This window comes from Puntigrus tetrazona, chromosome 9 (genome assembly GCF_018831695.1).
Source record: "Puntigrus tetrazona isolate hp1 chromosome 9, ASM1883169v1, whole genome shotgun sequence".
Lineage (NCBI taxonomy): Eukaryota > Metazoa > Chordata > Actinopteri > Cypriniformes > Cyprinidae > Puntigrus > Puntigrus tetrazona.
Genome location: NC_056707.1, coordinates 25830556 through 25847739, shown reverse-complemented (window position 1 = coordinate 25847739; position 17184 = coordinate 25830556). Strand labels below are relative to the sequence as shown.

The window sequence follows — 17184 nt, the reverse complement described above, 5'->3', positions numbered from 1 at the left end:
AGAATAAGAGTGTTCCTCAGCGACGGACCACACAGAACCAAACGGGGCGGTCGTGACTCCTATGATCTCTCTCTGAGGAAATATGATCCGTCTGAATGCAGTGTGTAAAATAAATTGCTGGGGTTTTATTGCACAGGACAGTTAAGCACGTTGATCTTTCCTTCTCCTTGAAGACACGGCTGTTTAGCGACTTTGCTTTTTACTAATATTTTCTCTAAACTGCAGCGTCATTATAGTTTAATTGAGTCCTTAAAGCTAATTGTGTCCAGAGGCAGTTCCATGAATGAAAATGTAAAATAAAAAAATAGATATATTATTTTGTATTATTATTTTAATATTATTAGAATTATTATTATAAGACACTATATATATATATATATATATATATATATATATATATATATATATATATATATATAGTTTCTTATAATAACAATAATATATATATATATATATATATATATATATATATAGTATAACAATAATAATATATATATATATATATATATAGTATATATATATATATATATATATATATGCTATATATATATATATATATATATATATATATATATATATATATATATATATATATATATATATATGCTATATATATATATATATGCTATATATATATATATGCTATATATGCTATATATATATATATATATATATATATATATATATATATATATATATATATATATATATATATATATATATATATATATATATATATATATATATATATGCAAAAAGATAACTCTCTTTATTTTTTAAAATCTTCTTTTTATTATGCTGTCATGTTTTTGTTTTAGTTGAAAAATGCTTTTATTTTCCTAGTCAAAAAAACAACAACTGCAGTTTGATTGAGATCAGTTGGAATGCACAATGAAAATGAAAATTGTTAAAAACAGTTACCCGCTTTTTTGCAAATGAACTCTTCATATATGTTGCCCCCATCTTTTTTGAGGATTCCTGATAATTCATTGAGTGCAGCTCTATTTCATGAAATCATTCTTCGTAGAGACCACTATCAAGCACCGAAAAGGCCATATATTTTCCTGCACTACAAGTTGATTTGTATGAGACTTGCACACGAATCAGACTAAACTTTCAATTCAGTTGACTTTAGTCGTTTTCACGAAGCTTTGAGTAAATGTTGGGTGTGCCAAATATGTCTGTTTCTGTTGTGAGATCACTAAATGCAAGTTTTGTCTGATTTTTGCGGTATAGGACCAGTATTTATTATTTTCTGTCTTTCTCAGCCGAAAAGGTTACAAATGTGTCCCTGCTAGCACTGTATAAGCACCTTGAGTTTGTGGATACAGATACTTCATGATTGCCAATCGCAATATTTTTGTAATTGTTGTTTTTATGATTCGCCACTAACAGTCGTCTGTATCTATGCTGTTATGAATGAATGCGCTCGTAAACGTTAAGGCTTTATTTACCCGTACGTGAACAACAAGCCATAGAGAAACTAATCGAGTGTTGGTCTTTCAGAACGAATAAAGACTTGTCAAAACAGTTTGAGCTTTCTGTGTCTCGGTGAAACCAAAAAACGCAGCCAAGCACAAAAATAATTGATGTATGCAGAAATGCATCGCTTTAATGGCTCGGATGTTAATGCTGGTGTAAGCATAGGCAGTTTCTCCACGTGCAAATAAACAGGACGTGCTGGTTTTGCTGCAGATAAATGTGTGTGTGTGTGTGTGTGTGATGAGAGAGCGATCAGGATGAAGTGGGACAGCTTATTGAGGGCAGATGAATTAGCCTCTGGGGTTTATATAGATCACTGCCATTGTTCTACCCTGAAAGTGTCAGTTTCCTCTGTATCTCCGCACATTTTTGGCCATGTTATCACTAGTGCTGCTGCGTTATAAATGCAGCAAACATACAAATTTGTATTTAAACCACTGTGGCATGCGATGTGGGGCTCATGATCGACTTTATAGGTTTTTCCTGTGTCCTCAATGTCACTTTCCATCCTGCTAGTTATCAGTTTGGTGGAAAAACACCGTATAAGCTTCGGTTTTTACATTACAGTATACAAGATAAAAAATAAGAATTATTACAGTCTTCTTTTGTATATTATTATAGCATAGTTATATATAAGATATATTTAAATTATTTTATATATATATATACATATATATATTTATATATATATATATACACACACACACATATATATATGTGTATATATATATATATATATATACACATATATACATATATATATACACATATACATACATATATATATATATATATATATACACACACACATATATATATATATATATATATATATATATATATATATATATATATATATATATATATACACACACACACATATATGTACTATATGTATGTTAGTCTCATTAGAATTTTATTATAAATTAGAATTTTAAATTAATGTAATGCTTTTTATTAACATCTCCAAAAGTGGTGGAAATGATACAAATCCTCAAAATATGACTTGTTAAATTAACACATTCATTCATTTCAATGTATTTGTTCAGTAATTTATTTGTTTATTCGTTTAAATGTATTTTAGTAATTTTATAAATGTGTTGGTTTATCTATTATTTAAATATTTTAGCTTTTTATTTATTTACGTGACTTTGTTTAGTTAGTTAAATGTGTTTTTTAATTACTTGTACAAGTATTTATTTATTTATTAAATCTATTTAGTTATTTGATAGCAATTCCTGTATAACCTACACACCTTAGGGTTAGCAGTAATCTTTTAATTTTTTTGACCTCAGTATAAAGCAGTAATTCACTGACAGATGATCAGCAGCCATGAAGGTGCTTTCATGACGGTTCAGTGTTTTTGGTGATTTTACTGTCCTCCTCTGGTCAGCGTGTGACTGGTTGTCACTGATGACCACCAGAGGGCGCTGTGACGCATGATATCCCTGGTGACAGGCCAGACTGCCTGTACACCAATCAGAGAGGAGCTTTCAGGCCGCTTCTCAAACCCCCTGAAGTTCACGAAGTTATCTGGCATCACCATGATTTTTGAGGGCGAGTGCTTCACACTACCTGTCCATGTTTGTGTGTAATTTGAATGGATTCGTTACTTTCCTGCAAACATATTGTAGACATGATCTTTGTGCATTAATGTATGGTTGCTATGCTGGTGTCAATATGTGGATTCTAAGGTGTTTGTTAGCTTGTTGGTTGTGGTTGTTAGGAATTGTCACGTGATTGCGTAGGTGTTTTAGATGGTTGCCAGGGTGTTGCTGTGTGGTTTCTATTAAGGTGTTTTTATGGTTGCCGGGGTCTTGCTAGGGTTGACGTTGCTAGAGTGGTTGTTATCCTGTTGCTATGTGGTTACTATGGTGTTCTGGATGGTTGCCAGGGTATGTGTTTTATTGTTATGTGGTATCTAAGGTTGTCCCCGTATGGTTTCTAGGGCTTTCTTTTTTTGTTGCCAGGGTGTTGTGATGTGGTTTCTAAGGCGTTCTAAATGTTGGCAGGATACTATGTGTTTTAAGTTGTGGCTGAGTGGTCGTTGGTTTGTTGCTATGTGCTGATGTTTTTATGTCGCTGTGTGGTTGTCAGGGATTTGTCATGCGCATGCTTGCATGCTTGCTTAGTGGTTGTTGGTTTGTTGTTATGTGTTTACTAGGGTGTTTTGGATGGTTGCCAGGGTGTTGTCATGTGGTTGCTAAGGTGCTTTTTGTGGTTGTTGCTGTGGTTGCCATGTTTCAATGTGGTTGCCATTTTGGTGGTAATATCTGATTTCTATTAAAGTGTCTTTTTTTTGTTGTTTTTTGTGGTTGTCGGTATGTTGCTAAGGATCCAGTGCGATTGCTAAAGTGTACTGAAAGGTTGTTGTTGTGCTGCTGTATGGTTAATTAGGTGTTACAGATAGGTTGCCAAGGTGTTGTTTTGTGGTTTCTAAGACTTTCTTTGTAGTTGATGTCAGGTCTTTAAAATGTGCAATTTGAGTGGTTGTCGACAGGTTGCTATATACTTGATAGGGTGTATTTATGTGGTTGCTGAGGTGATCTGAGTGGTTGCGGGTTTGTTGTTATGTGATTAGCACTGGGTGGTTGCCCTGTGGTTTCTAAGGTATTGCGTGATGCTTGTTGTTGGTGTGTTGCTATGTGGTTGCTTGAGTATTCTGTGCAGTTGTCAGGGTGTTGCCATATGGTTTCTAAGGTATTCTTTGCTTTGGGTGGGTGCCAGGGTGTTGCTATATGGTTTCTAAGGTGTGGCTATTGGTGTCATGTTGTGGTTGGTGTTATGTTGATATGTGGTTACTAGAGTGTCTTGGATGGTTGCTATGGTGTTGCTTTGCAGTGTCTGAGATATTGCTGTGGTAGTTAATGTAATCTATGGGGTTGTCAAAGTTCTGATTGGTTCTTGTTTTATTGCTGTGTGGTTACTAAGGTGTTCTTGTTGGCTGCTGGGTCATTGCCATGTGGTTTATAAAGTGATATTTATGATTGTCAGTATGATACTTTGTGGTTACCAGAGCATAGTTATGTGGTTCTGAGTGGTTGTTGGTCTGTTGTAATGTGGTCACTTGAGTTTTCTGTGCAATTGTCAGGGTGTTGCCATATGGTTTCTAAGATGTGGCTATTGGTGTCATGTTGTGGTTGGTGTTATGTTGATATGTGGTTACTAGAGTGTCTTGGATGGTTGCTAGGGTGTTGCTATGCAGTGGTTGTTGATGGAATCTATGTGGTTGTCAAAGTTCTGGTTGGTTCTTGTTTTATTGCTGTGTGGTTACTAAGGTGTTCTTGGTGGCTGCTGGGTCATTGCCATGTGGTTTATAAAGTGATATTTATGATTGTCAGTATGATACTTTGCGGTTACCAGAGCATAGTTATGTGGTTCTGAGTGGTTTTGGTCTGTTCACTTGCGGTTTTCTGTGCAGTTGCCAGAGCATTGCCATATGGTTTCTAAAGTGCTCTTTGTTCTGGATGGTTGCCAGGGTGTTACCATATGGTTTCTAAGGTGTAGTTTGTGGGATTTTTATTTGGTTTTCAGGGTGTTGTCATTTCATAATAATAATAATGTTTTTTTCTGTGAAAGTTAATGTATTTTAGTATTCAACTGTGTCCAGTCTGGATCAGGATGTTGAAGTGTAAGGGAGCTGCTGGTGTCATTGTGTCTTTTTTTCTCCTAAGTCCACAGTTCTCAATACAGGGTAAAAGAGTTCATAAGAAGCCAATGATATGCCTCTTTCACACAGATTCCCACAGATAAAACACTCTGCTGTTGGCAGGAACTGAAAGCGCTCACCTTGCACATATTTCTCGGGTTTTATGTTTATGTTGGGTGAATTAGTAATGACTTGTAGTCACGTCAACAACGCCAAACTCAGCTGCAAGATGGAACGAGGAACTATGAGGATTAGAAAAACACAGTCTGATTTTTATTGCTTGTGTGCTTAACTTGTGGTGAATAAGCAAAACATTAATGACCGTAATTAGGTTTCACACTGCACAACAATCTATTTTTCAAATCCAGTAATGATATCCGATTCATCATCTTTCATGGGATATTTTGTTAAGACTACAAACAATTAAACTAAATGAAGTCAGCCACACCAAAATGGGATGGTTCCTCGTGGAGAAGGCATGTCCTGTTGTTCTTTTATAAGTCTATTGTGAACTGACTAGAAAGACTGAATATCTGACTGTGCCTTTGTGCTGATGGGAAACATTGTTCTTATCTCTTGCACGGTTTAGTGGATCATTTTGCAGGCCAAAGTCCTCCTGAAGAGAGAGACACACACACACACCTTAATTTGTGCTTCCTGCATCTGTATCCAGTTTTACGAAACCTCAGAAAACACTAGTCTTGGTGTTCAGATGTGCAAAACTCACTGTAACAATGCTGGAGAATTTGCTCTGTAGTTGCTAGTTGGTGTTAGCATGTTGCTGTGTGCTCACGAGGGAGTCTTTGTTGGTTGCCAGGGTATTGCTATGTGATTATTACGTTGTTGATACAGTGTGTGGCTTTTAATTTATTCCTTTGTGGTTACTCGTGTTTCTATGTGGTTGCCAGGCTCTTACTAAGTTGTTTCTTTTTGGTGTTTTGTTAAAATGAACAGTTTATAGTATGTTGTGCTTACTAGGGTGTTACAGGTGGTTGCCAGGGTGTTGTTATGGGGTTTCTAAGGTGTTCTTTGTGGTTGCTTGTGTAGCTATTTGGTTTCTATGGTGTTCTTTATGGTTGTTGTTGATGTGTTGCTATGTTGCCAGGGCCTTCTAAGTGGTTATAGGTTTTTATAAGGGTTTTTTTTTGTGGTTGCCAGGGAGTTGCTATGAGACTTCAAAAAGGTTTTTTTTGGAGGTTGTTGGTGTGTTGCTGATGTGTTCTGAGTGGTTGCTGATGTGTTACTTTGTGGTTGCTAGGGGTTTTTGGGCCACTGCCAGAGCATTGCTATATGCTGTCTAACGTGTTCTTTGTTTTTTTTTGTTACTATGTGGTTGCCAGGGTGTCGTAATGTTGTTGCTAAGGTGTCATTATTGTGCGGCTATGTGATTGCATTGTTACGTTGTTGCTAAGGTGTTCTTTGTAGTTGTAGATGTACTGCTGTGTGGTTGCCAGGGTGTTGTCACATGGTTGCTAAGTGTTCTGAATGGTTGTTAGTGTGTTGCTATGTGGTTGCTAGCATAATCTGTTTGGTTTCCAGGAAACTGCATGTGGTTGCCAGGGTGTTCTGAGTAGTTGATATGTTACTATGCCGTTGCTAGGGTTTTGTGGGTACGAAGAGCAGAAATGCTGTCAGACTGCAGGCAGCTGAGGATTGTTTTGTGATTTGTACTGGTTTCTGCTTTTCCCAGGGTTCAGCCTGCTGTCTGGAGCTCTTAGGACATGACAAAAGCCAGGTCAACAAAGCCTAATTTATTAGAGAGGGACACAATAGCTGCTCTCAGAGAAACGGGCAGAGCGGAGGGGAGCCTCCTGCAGAAAAGACAGAGTCTAATAATAATAATGAAACAATAGACAAACCGAAGTGTTTCCCTTGAGTGACTCGTCCGTTTTCTCTTTCAGATTTCAACTGGGCAGCAGGGTAGATCTCATAAAAGTGAATCTCAGTTTACTCCATGATCGTGGAAATTATATTTTGCTTAAATTGTAAAAATCAATTTTTGCTTAAAGAACATAAATCCTTTTTAATCCTTTTTATTTATTTAAATATTCACGCAAATGTTCATTTTTGGGTGCGTTTTAAATGTAAAACTTAAAAAAAAAAAAAGTGCATTTTCGGCAATTTTGTGTATGTCCCTTTGTCATAATTACCTTTGTATTAATGTGTCATAACATTAACAATCCTGCTCTCTCTGTATTGGCATTAAGATATTAAAATAACCCGTATCGGTCAGCCCTTGCTTAATTGCATAATAATACAGCATATTTTACCCCCACACATTTTCATTAGCATAATGCAAAACAATCAAATTTTCATTACCGTGATGTTAAAAAGATGACATAATATTCGTAATTTAAATAATGCGTGCATAATGACATGCGATAGTGTCTGATGTCCTTTATTTATAATGATAATAATAAAAACACAAAAACGAAACTAATTGTCATAATGCGAAAATGCAACTGGCCTAAAATAGACTTCATTCGTTCATTTTTATTAAATGTTTTTAATTGACTCCTGTTTCCATCCCAAGTAAATCGCTGCTTATTTGTGATGATTTAGTGTTCATCCGGTGACCCCTCCACTCTTTAATTAATTTCATTCTATCAAAAAATGAATCCCTCCTGCTGCTTAAGAACTAGTACAGCGTTGCAAATGAATGTATGGTGCGTCTCTTGCATTGCATTTCTCAAATTGTACGATTCACGAGATTTATTGTACAAATGCAGAACAAGTCCTTTGAAATGATGCCACCAGCTTCCACTTTAATTACACGGTGTCGCACCACGCTTGATTTCTCAAACAGACCTTTGCTTGCGCCTTCCGTCTCCCTCCGTTACTTTGCTGTTGTCCAGGAGATGGATGGTTACAGAGGAGCATATACCGCGGCGAGGCTGCCACTATTATGATTATGGTCGTAATGACCTGTTTTTGATCAAATAACACAGAAGGCATCTCATTTTCGCATCTCTCGCTTTCTCGTGCTGATGCATGAAGGAGGAAAAGGTTAGCGCTGACCTGACACCGCTAATTAAAAGGGACAGCGTTCAGTGCTAATATGACAAGACGCAAACCGACAGCTGGCATGGAAATGTGCTCGCCAGACGCTGTGTGCACACCACCAGACATGTGCTGCTTTCTCACGTCCTTTGTTAAGACAATACGGTGTTTGCATGACAGATTTTACTTGTCTAAATGTGTCTAAATGGGACTACAGAGGTTGTCAGGGACGTCAAAGCTCGTGCTCTTTGGTCATTTTTGACTTTTGTTTTTTAGGTTTTTTTTTTTTGTACGAAACTTGCTAAATGTATTGGAAACTCTTCAAAACTTTCCATTGCCAAAGTTTCCAAAACTTTCTAAAATATATATTTTCCACAGTTGTCTAACCCAGTTGGAAAATATCTATTTCGTGTAGAATTTTAAAATGTATTTTCTGTGCTTTTTTTTTTTTTTTTCATAATTGCAAGCTTTAAAAAGAGACCAGACTTTAGCCTTTGCTCCAAAGCATTCAAGATTTTTTTTTTTTACAGCAATTTTAAGTTGTAAAATTAGTTTTTAGGCAAGTAGGGAAAAAGAAGAAAAAAATGAAAAACGTATTAGAAGTAGAAAATAAAAATGGATTATAACTACTGCATAAATATAACTTAAAAATACAAAATATTAAAGAATATCAAACGAAATAATTTTTGACCGCCGTGCAAGGAGCACCAGAGACATCATGTCAAATTTATTTTCAGCAGCAATCTTAAAGCCAATGAGAAAATACTATTGTATGTTGAGGAAACATCTATCAAAGGCGTAGAATTTAATCCGGTGACTACTACGTTGTCCCTAGCAAAAACATTGATCAAATAGCAAAAATAGGGTGACTGTGATTGTTCCAATTAATTTTAAATATTAAAATAAAATGTTCTGCGGCCTAATTAGGATATGCAGCCTAATTAAAACACCCAATTAATGGATAGGATTTACAGCCTAATTAATGTTGTTAGATTTACAAAAAACTGTGTAAGTATTGGCTGATGAATATGCAAACATAAAACGGTCTCTTTATTACCATATCTATAAATGTATGTTACCAACCAATCATAGAGCACGGCGTTTCTATCTAATATGTATTTTGAGGTGCAGCTCGTCGTATTAATGGACTGTTTAAATGGAGTGTATGTAGATTCAGAATAGAAATGGTTGTAAACATCATACTTTTAGTAAAAGTTCGTGCCATGCGCCGTAAAACTAGCAAAAGTAGTGCTGGCAGGTCTTCTAAACATGGATGAAGATGCAAAAAGCAGAGGAACAGACGAAGCTGTTCGGTTGTGCGAGTCGTTTACGCTGGAACCGCTCGATTCACTAGCAAAAAAACGAATCAAAAGAGCCATTCGTTCATCAATTCTGACACGATATCGCCATTTAAAAAATGTGACGTGTGCGATTTTTAAAAGTCTGAATTAGTTCAAATGATTCAGAGCAAAGAAAAGGAAAAAGAAGCACTGTTGTTGAGAAATAATCATCAGTTTGACTCGATCAAACAAAACAAAAAGGAGCAGATGTGAATGGAGAACTCACTTTGAATGATGTTTTAGCTCTTTGTAAAGCAGCTGTCTATCTGTCCCTCTAAATGCGTATAAAAGTCTGAATTAGTTATTGTGTTGCCAAATGATTCGCTGTTTCGTGTCTTCAGTGAGCATGTCACCAATGATTTGATTCAGATCGGGTCTTCGGAGCGCGTATCGCGAATCGTTTAGTTTAGTTCGGGACTCCGGATCGAGTGAGTTCTCAAATCATTTCGCGAATTGAAAGATTTGCAATGCAAAGTCACAATCTAAAATCAGATGGGGGGTCTAGAGCGAATCATTTGATTCGGATCGGAACTATAGTGGTTCTAAAACGTTTTGATTCAGATCGGACGCTTAGAAAGCATATGGCGAGTCGTTTGATTTAGATCGTGAATCCATCGGTTTACATCGAGACCTTGCACTTTGTGTTCAGATTGGGACTTCAGAGTGAGAATGAATTGATTTAGATCAGGACTACGGAGCTGGTTCAAGAATCATTGGATATAGACCAAAATAGATCTAATACATGTTTTGTAGACGCGTTTATACGCATCTAATCCGCTATTTAGAGGGACAGATACACAGCTGCTTTAAAAAGAGCTAACTAGGACAAGTTGCAATGCTAAAACAGTTCTCCCTTCACATCTGCTCCTTTTTGTTTCGTTCGGTCGAGTTAAACCGATGATTATTTCTTAACAATGGTGCTTCTCTTTCCTTTTGTTCTGTTCTTGCGCTCCACCATCTCCGGGATGGCCTTCGTCTGTGAACATGCTCCAATTAACAGAGCCAAAACAAGCGGCACCATTAAGACGGCCGCCCACCGGAGGAGCCACGGAACCCAGAGGCTGCTGGGTAATTCAAGTCCTGTGATCCTGCACTCATTCATCTTGTCGAATCAACGCTGTTCTCACTGTTTGCTGGATGATATGTGTTTCCCGAACGAAACGTTCCTTGTAGGGTCTTAATGTTGCCTGACAGAAGCTGGGGATTTTCCAGGGTCATATAACGCTTGCAATGGCTTGATTGTTAGCGTGATTTTGGAAGAAGCCATTTGGTCTCAGTAATGTTCAGTTGTGTGTTCTCAGGTAGCAGCGAATGAACTTTGACTAACGTTCTGGAAACGTTCTTCTAAAGTTATGAACTTTAGGTCTTTAATAATGCTCTCTAAGCATTACTGTAAAAAACATTATTTACTGTACTTTGTTTAAAGCATTTTTTATTTTCCCCAAATGTTTTAGACGTTCATCTAACTTTTGGGGGTTTTTTACATTTAAAAGTAACGTTCCCATAATGCAGAATGGAACGTTCCATTAAAAAAGAACCATGAAAAAAAATGGAATGTTTAATGGAAATGTTTTTTTTTAAAGGCAAAATTAAACCGAACGATGATTTCAAAAGTGGATTCTTTCCTGGTTGGTATATCTAGAAATATTGCATCTTGGTTGAATATAACCAAGTGGTTACTCTGTGCCTACTAACCAATTACTATTACCATTTAAAGTGTTTTTTTTTCAGCGTAAGTTCATTTCAACTGTTTTACGTTGCATTGAGGTTCTGATCAACCTATTAGTTACTAATAAGACCGGCTGATTGTACTGTCTCTTACAAATCAGTATAATTAGACAGTTATTAGTCTTGTCTGAGAGGTCACTGAACCCGACATCTCTTTTCTGTCAGTACTGCATGGTCAGAGTCTAGTTTTGGGATGATTTTATCCATCAAAAAACTCATTCCTCTTCGATGCCCGGTCAGAATGTACTGTTATTGTTTGTTTTCAAAGGCATTAAATATTAATATGCATATGTAAATTGTACAGTGAAATAAAAGGGCATTTTTTATTTATAAATACAAATGCAAAACCACCACTGAGAGATGAATCGTTTGAATATTTGAATATATTTTCCATGTCGGCAAGCAGCTGAATAGTCTCCCATCTAAACGATACGCACTCTGCAATCTGACAGTAATTAATTCCTGCCACTGTCAGATTCATCTGCAATAAAAGAGCAATTACTCTATTTAAGAGAACATTTACCAGAGAGACAAAGCTACAATTACTCTGTCTACAACTTAATGCAGGTTAATAGCACAATAGCAAACAAACGGTGTAACCGCGTGTTGCTTAATTTAGCCTTTTTAGGTCAAAAATCGAATAAAAGAAATTAACTGTTTAAATCTTCGGTGATTGCATAAGGCCTGCTTTTGAAGACTGTGTATCAAACGAAAAACATGTTTTCTTGATCCTTTTGATGAACAGGCCATTTAAAATGCAAATTAGGTTTTTTTTCCCCTTCATCAGTATTGTAGAAATGTAGCATCGCGTCACTTTCTCAGCAATGGACGCACTGCAAGCGAATGGGTGCCGTCAGAATGAGAGTCCAAACATCACGATAATCCAATCCATCAGTTCATGTCGGTTAATTTGTACCAAACAAATCCATGATTAGGATGTTTTCAACTTTTAGGTCCTCGCTTCTGGCTAAAACACGAACCCGCGATTCATAATACTGCTGCTCTTCTGAATCAGGAGAAAAATCTGCACAGATCATGTTCCGTTCACAAGCAAAATCAGTCCAACACTGTTCTAAACAAATATGTTTGATGTCACAGACGAACTTAGTTGACTTTTTTTGTGTTGTTATGGATTATGGATATGGATATTTTGTCCAGAAGCTATGTTTTAAAGGTAAAAACGACTTATGTATTATGTTTTTTTTTTTTTTTTACAAACATACAGCTGTTCCTAAGATGTCAAATGCTGGACTGGAGTGGAGTGGACTACTTTGTATATTATAGTGATGTTTTTAGCATTATCATTCTGACGGCACCCATTCACTGCAGAGCACCGATTGCTGAGCAAGTGAGTGAATGCTAAATTTCTCCAAACATGTTCCTATAAAAAGCTAATTTATCTACATGATATATATATATACATACATATACATATATATATATATATATATATATATATATATATATATATATATATATATACACATATACACATATATATATACACATATACATATATATATATATATATATATATACACACATATATATATATATATATATATATATATATACACACATATACACATATATATATACACATATACACACATATATATATATATATATATATATACACACATATATATATATATATATATATATATATATACACACATATACACACATATATATATATACACACACATATATATATATATATATATATACATATACACATATATATATATACACATACATATATATATACATATATATATATATATATATATATATATATATATATATATATATATATATATATATATATATATATATATATATATACATATATATATACACTCATATATATATATATATATATATATATATATATATATATATATATATATATATATAAACATATATACATATACACACATATATACATGTTTTAGATGAACTATTCTTTTAAGTAAAACATGTTATCATCTCCCAGGTAATGACTATCAATGGATTTTTATTAATTTTGTGACACTTGTTCATGGTGGTTTATGCCTGATGGATAAAATGACGCCACGTTCAAAGGGTTTGGAGCACGAACGATACATCTATAGAAAAAATTGTTTTCCCTCGTCGCCTTCCTTTTCTCTTCTTCCTTTTTAATGCTGGATGGCTCTTGTTTTTTCAGGGGAAAAAAAAAAAAAAAAAAAAAAAAAAGAGATTACTCCTGCATTCCCTTGATGTGTCTACAGAAAATCAATAACTCTGGCTTCATGGGCTCCGGTGGACAATGATGACAACTCCTCGGGACGCGCCGCAGACTAATGTGGAAAAATAGGAATTAAAACAAAATAGCTACATTAATTTGTTTTCCATCAGCCTCTGGAGAGATAGCGCGCGGCGTTGCTCTCAGTCTCATTATACTTTCTAATCAAGACTCTTTTAAAAATCCTTTTTAAGGCGACAGGCAGATTTGCCCTTCCCCCCGTTGCGCTGCTGCGGCTCGCCGTCATTGTGCTTCTGCTTATTACTTTACAAATGACCGAGGTGAGGCTGACATTTTCACTGCATGCAGAAAAGCTCGGCGTGCGCGGCCTCTGCGGTAATGAATTTGCTTTGAGCTTTCGCTTCCCCCTCCGCTTTTCCCAATCAAGATTCCCCAATACAATTAAAATCACAGCATCTCGCCGCTGTGACAAATGCATCTGAAGAAACGGGCGAGCCGGTCCCGACGCCACTCCGAAAGCCTGAAAAGAATACGAGGGTAAAATCAATGAACTCGCGGGAGTGTGAACGGCCACGGAAACCTGCTTTAAATTCTGCGAGCTGAATAAGGATTTTTTTTCTTTTGCACATCTTTAATTCAGGAGTGACTTTGTCAGTAAATTGGTCTCTTACTGTTAACAGGAGCGAGGCGTGAAATCACAGGCCCCGTGGATAAAAACACCATATCAATATTTTAACAGTTAACTCGGTAATTTTCACCTTCTCATAAAAATATATCGACCGCATCATTTTGTGCTGGTAAAGCAGTCTAAGTATATAAAGGTGTACTCTCAGCCGTGATTTTTTCTCTCCAAGCAATGGTGATTTTTAATAATAGGTCCGTTTATTTATTCATGAATGCTTATAGAAAGTCGGCTTTAAAGCGGTCTAAAATGCTCTCCCAGCTTCGCTAGACTAGTTTTAGAGGGTTTTTGGGCACTTGTTAACTGGTCAGGTGTTTTCATTACATTTTACTTCATGATATGTCACATCCGGCGCTGTTGTACAGTATCTGACTCATTTTTCTCGTACTGTTTCCGTCCTCTCTCTAATACATGCTTTTTATTCCTCACTGAATTGGTTTCATTTTATATTCAAGTCCTCACTTCTGGCTAAAATAAGAGCCGGCTATTGGCTATAACATGACTGGTTGGCTATGAGTGTGCCCTGTGCCTAAACCCAAACACATACTAAGTTATATTTCAGTTTAAATGCAATAAATTCTTTTAAATTTAACGAATCGCTCACTGAAAGTGTTATTGTGTACTTGCTATATGTCTACCAGGCCCGTGACCCTGACCAAAAAAAAAAAGTATAGTATATTATATATAATATTTACACCAAAAATCATTAGGATATTAAGTAAAGATCATATTCCCTATTGCCCTACTGTTGATATATCAAAACTTAATTTTGGATTAGTGATGCACATTGCTATAAACTTCACTTGGACGACTTTAAACGCGATTTTCTCAATAATACGATATTTTTCTCTCCTCAGATCCCAGGTTTTCAAAGAGCTGCATCTCAGCCAAATATTGGTGTATCTGTACAAGCCATCCATCAATGGAAAGCTTAGTCGTTCAACTTTCAGATGCTGTGCACGTTTTAATAATAAAAAAAAATCACTCCTATGACCGGTTCTGTGGTCACGCATTTCTAAGAGCGATTTTAATCTTCATTTAAGCAGGTTAAAGCGACAAGTGATAGAATAAAAATTAAAAATGACTTTTTATTTTCACCCGCTGATGAAATACAATCACGAAAACAATCTAATAACCAACGCTAAAGTAAAGATAAGCAATCAAATTGTGATAAAGCGGAGATGTTTCGGCGAGTCTGAGCGAAACGATGAACAAGCGCTTTGGTGACGTCACGCCGCTTCCTTCACGCGCAGCCGAACGTAAAGCTCCGCGCGCCGTTGAACATTCACGCGCACTCGCGAGTCGGGAGCGCTGCCCTGCTACGAGTCCCGCGGAACCGCTCGGAAATTACCGGTGTCCCCTTCGCGAAGCCGCGGATGATTCATCTCGAAGCGAAAGCAGAAGGTGAGCGAGTCGTTTGATTGTAATCCGACGGAGACCGCGCGTCCGGGTCCGCGCGCGGCACTTGCCGTTTGTTGTTCGCGGTCTCAGTCGGGTCGATAACGGTCACAAACTCGCCTGAAGATCAGCTGCCGGTCTCGATCCGCTGTCGAAGTAGTCGGGTATAGGGTGGACGCGAAACTTGACGCGGTTTTTGATCTTTAAATCGTTCGTGAAGTAGTTTTTCTGTCATGACTGGGACGTCAAGTGCTCCGGGTCTCTTTGTGTAACGTTAACTAGCGTCACCTGGTTCACGGGTAGTTAACGTGACGCTTTTCGTATCCAGAAACAAAAAAAATCCACGTGTGTTGTGACGGAAAGTTAGCCTGCTTCGTTTTAACCAGCGCTAGTTAATTATCGCGATTTAGCTTTAGCCTAAGACGGGAGACGTTAGATGTTTACTAACGCGCTTCTATCAGTTAGTGAGGCTATAACCAAACGCGAAGACGGTTAAAATGATCTTCTCACAGCTCGTCTTCGGTGTCGCAGTTGGTACTAGAGGAGGGTGTTTAGTATTTGCCTTTGTTTTTCAGTCAGAAAGGTGTTTTTGGTTAGTCCTGGAGTGCTGATGCTCTGTTAAATGCGTTTAAAGTCAGAAGAAAAACGGAAACAGCTGGATAGGAGAGGACTGATGTTACAGATGTTGTTCAGAGTGTGATGTTACAGCTTTCATGGGTGATTTATGATGTCTTGTGACTGTCCTGATTTGTTTATCTACCTCGCTTGTGAAGGTTGTGTTGCATTGGTCTTGATATGGCCGTTGATTTATATTTCACTGAATCATTTTGGGGGGGGAAGCAAGATTGTGAATTATAAGTTATATTGCGATTCGTTAATGCATGCATTAGAGAAAGTGGCATGTTTACCTGAACAGTTTTATAAAGTTTTATTGTGATTTTTTTTTTTTTTTTTTTTTTTTTTTTTTTTTTTTTTGCATGCTCACTTGGTCGGTCGAATCAATGGGCTGCTGAACCGACTTTCCATATTGAGCCAGATCACCTCGATCTCTGACTTTTGCGGTGTTACGCGCCTCCGTGATCACCGTTTAAATGGCACGGGGCATTGAGATCTTCGTTTGACCTCTTGAACTTCTTGTGTTTGCTTGTGCAGAGATTCGTCGATGGAGCGAAATGGCGCACGTGATCCGAAAACAAGCCAAAGGCGTTATTCAGATTCAGTCCAGTGATCGAGACTCTTGTCGTTGGCCATAAAGATATAAGCGGATGGTGTATTATTATAAATGACGAGTTAGAGTAAGGACAGTTGCTGCTGGGATTTTTTTTGATTTTGGGACTTGGAACCAGTTTGTTCGATTCCCTCCCTCCGCAAATGCTCCGCTCTTTTTGGTGACGCCGGCTGAACGGAGGACGCCAGAGACCCGAGCGTCTTCCTAACAGCATGACATTGCGCTGTAAGCCGCGAGAGATCCGTGAAATGAGCTTAAACCTCGCCGCATTTGAGCTCTCAATACCAGCTGCGCGAAGTCCCGGCGCCGCCGCGTGAGACCCGTCCCAGCGCTGAACATCGAAAATAATCTATTCGAATCTTTGCTTAATCGATTCTCTCCGAGCAAACCGAAGGACGTGAGCGCTTTAAAGCGGAAACCAGGTTTCGCACTAAAGTTGTACTTTTA

The 17184-nt window shown here is 37.0% G+C and overlaps 1 protein-coding gene across 1 annotated transcript in view; it reads left to right on the top strand.

Annotated features, from left to right (window-relative positions):
• LOC122351758 (CD302 antigen-like) overlaps positions 1 to 16762 on the top strand; it is a 22326-nt gene extending 5564 nt beyond the window's left edge. The window contains exons 7-9 of the mRNA XM_043249028.1: positions 2941 to 3065; positions 15365 to 15515; positions 16662 to 16762. Coding sequence (XP_043104963.1) covers positions 2941 to 3065; positions 15365 to 15515; positions 16662 to 16762 — 377 coding nt within the window. The remainder of the gene's footprint in view (positions 1 to 2940; positions 3066 to 15364; positions 15516 to 16661) is intronic.
• The last annotated feature ends 422 nt before the right edge of the window (positions 16763 to 17184 follow it).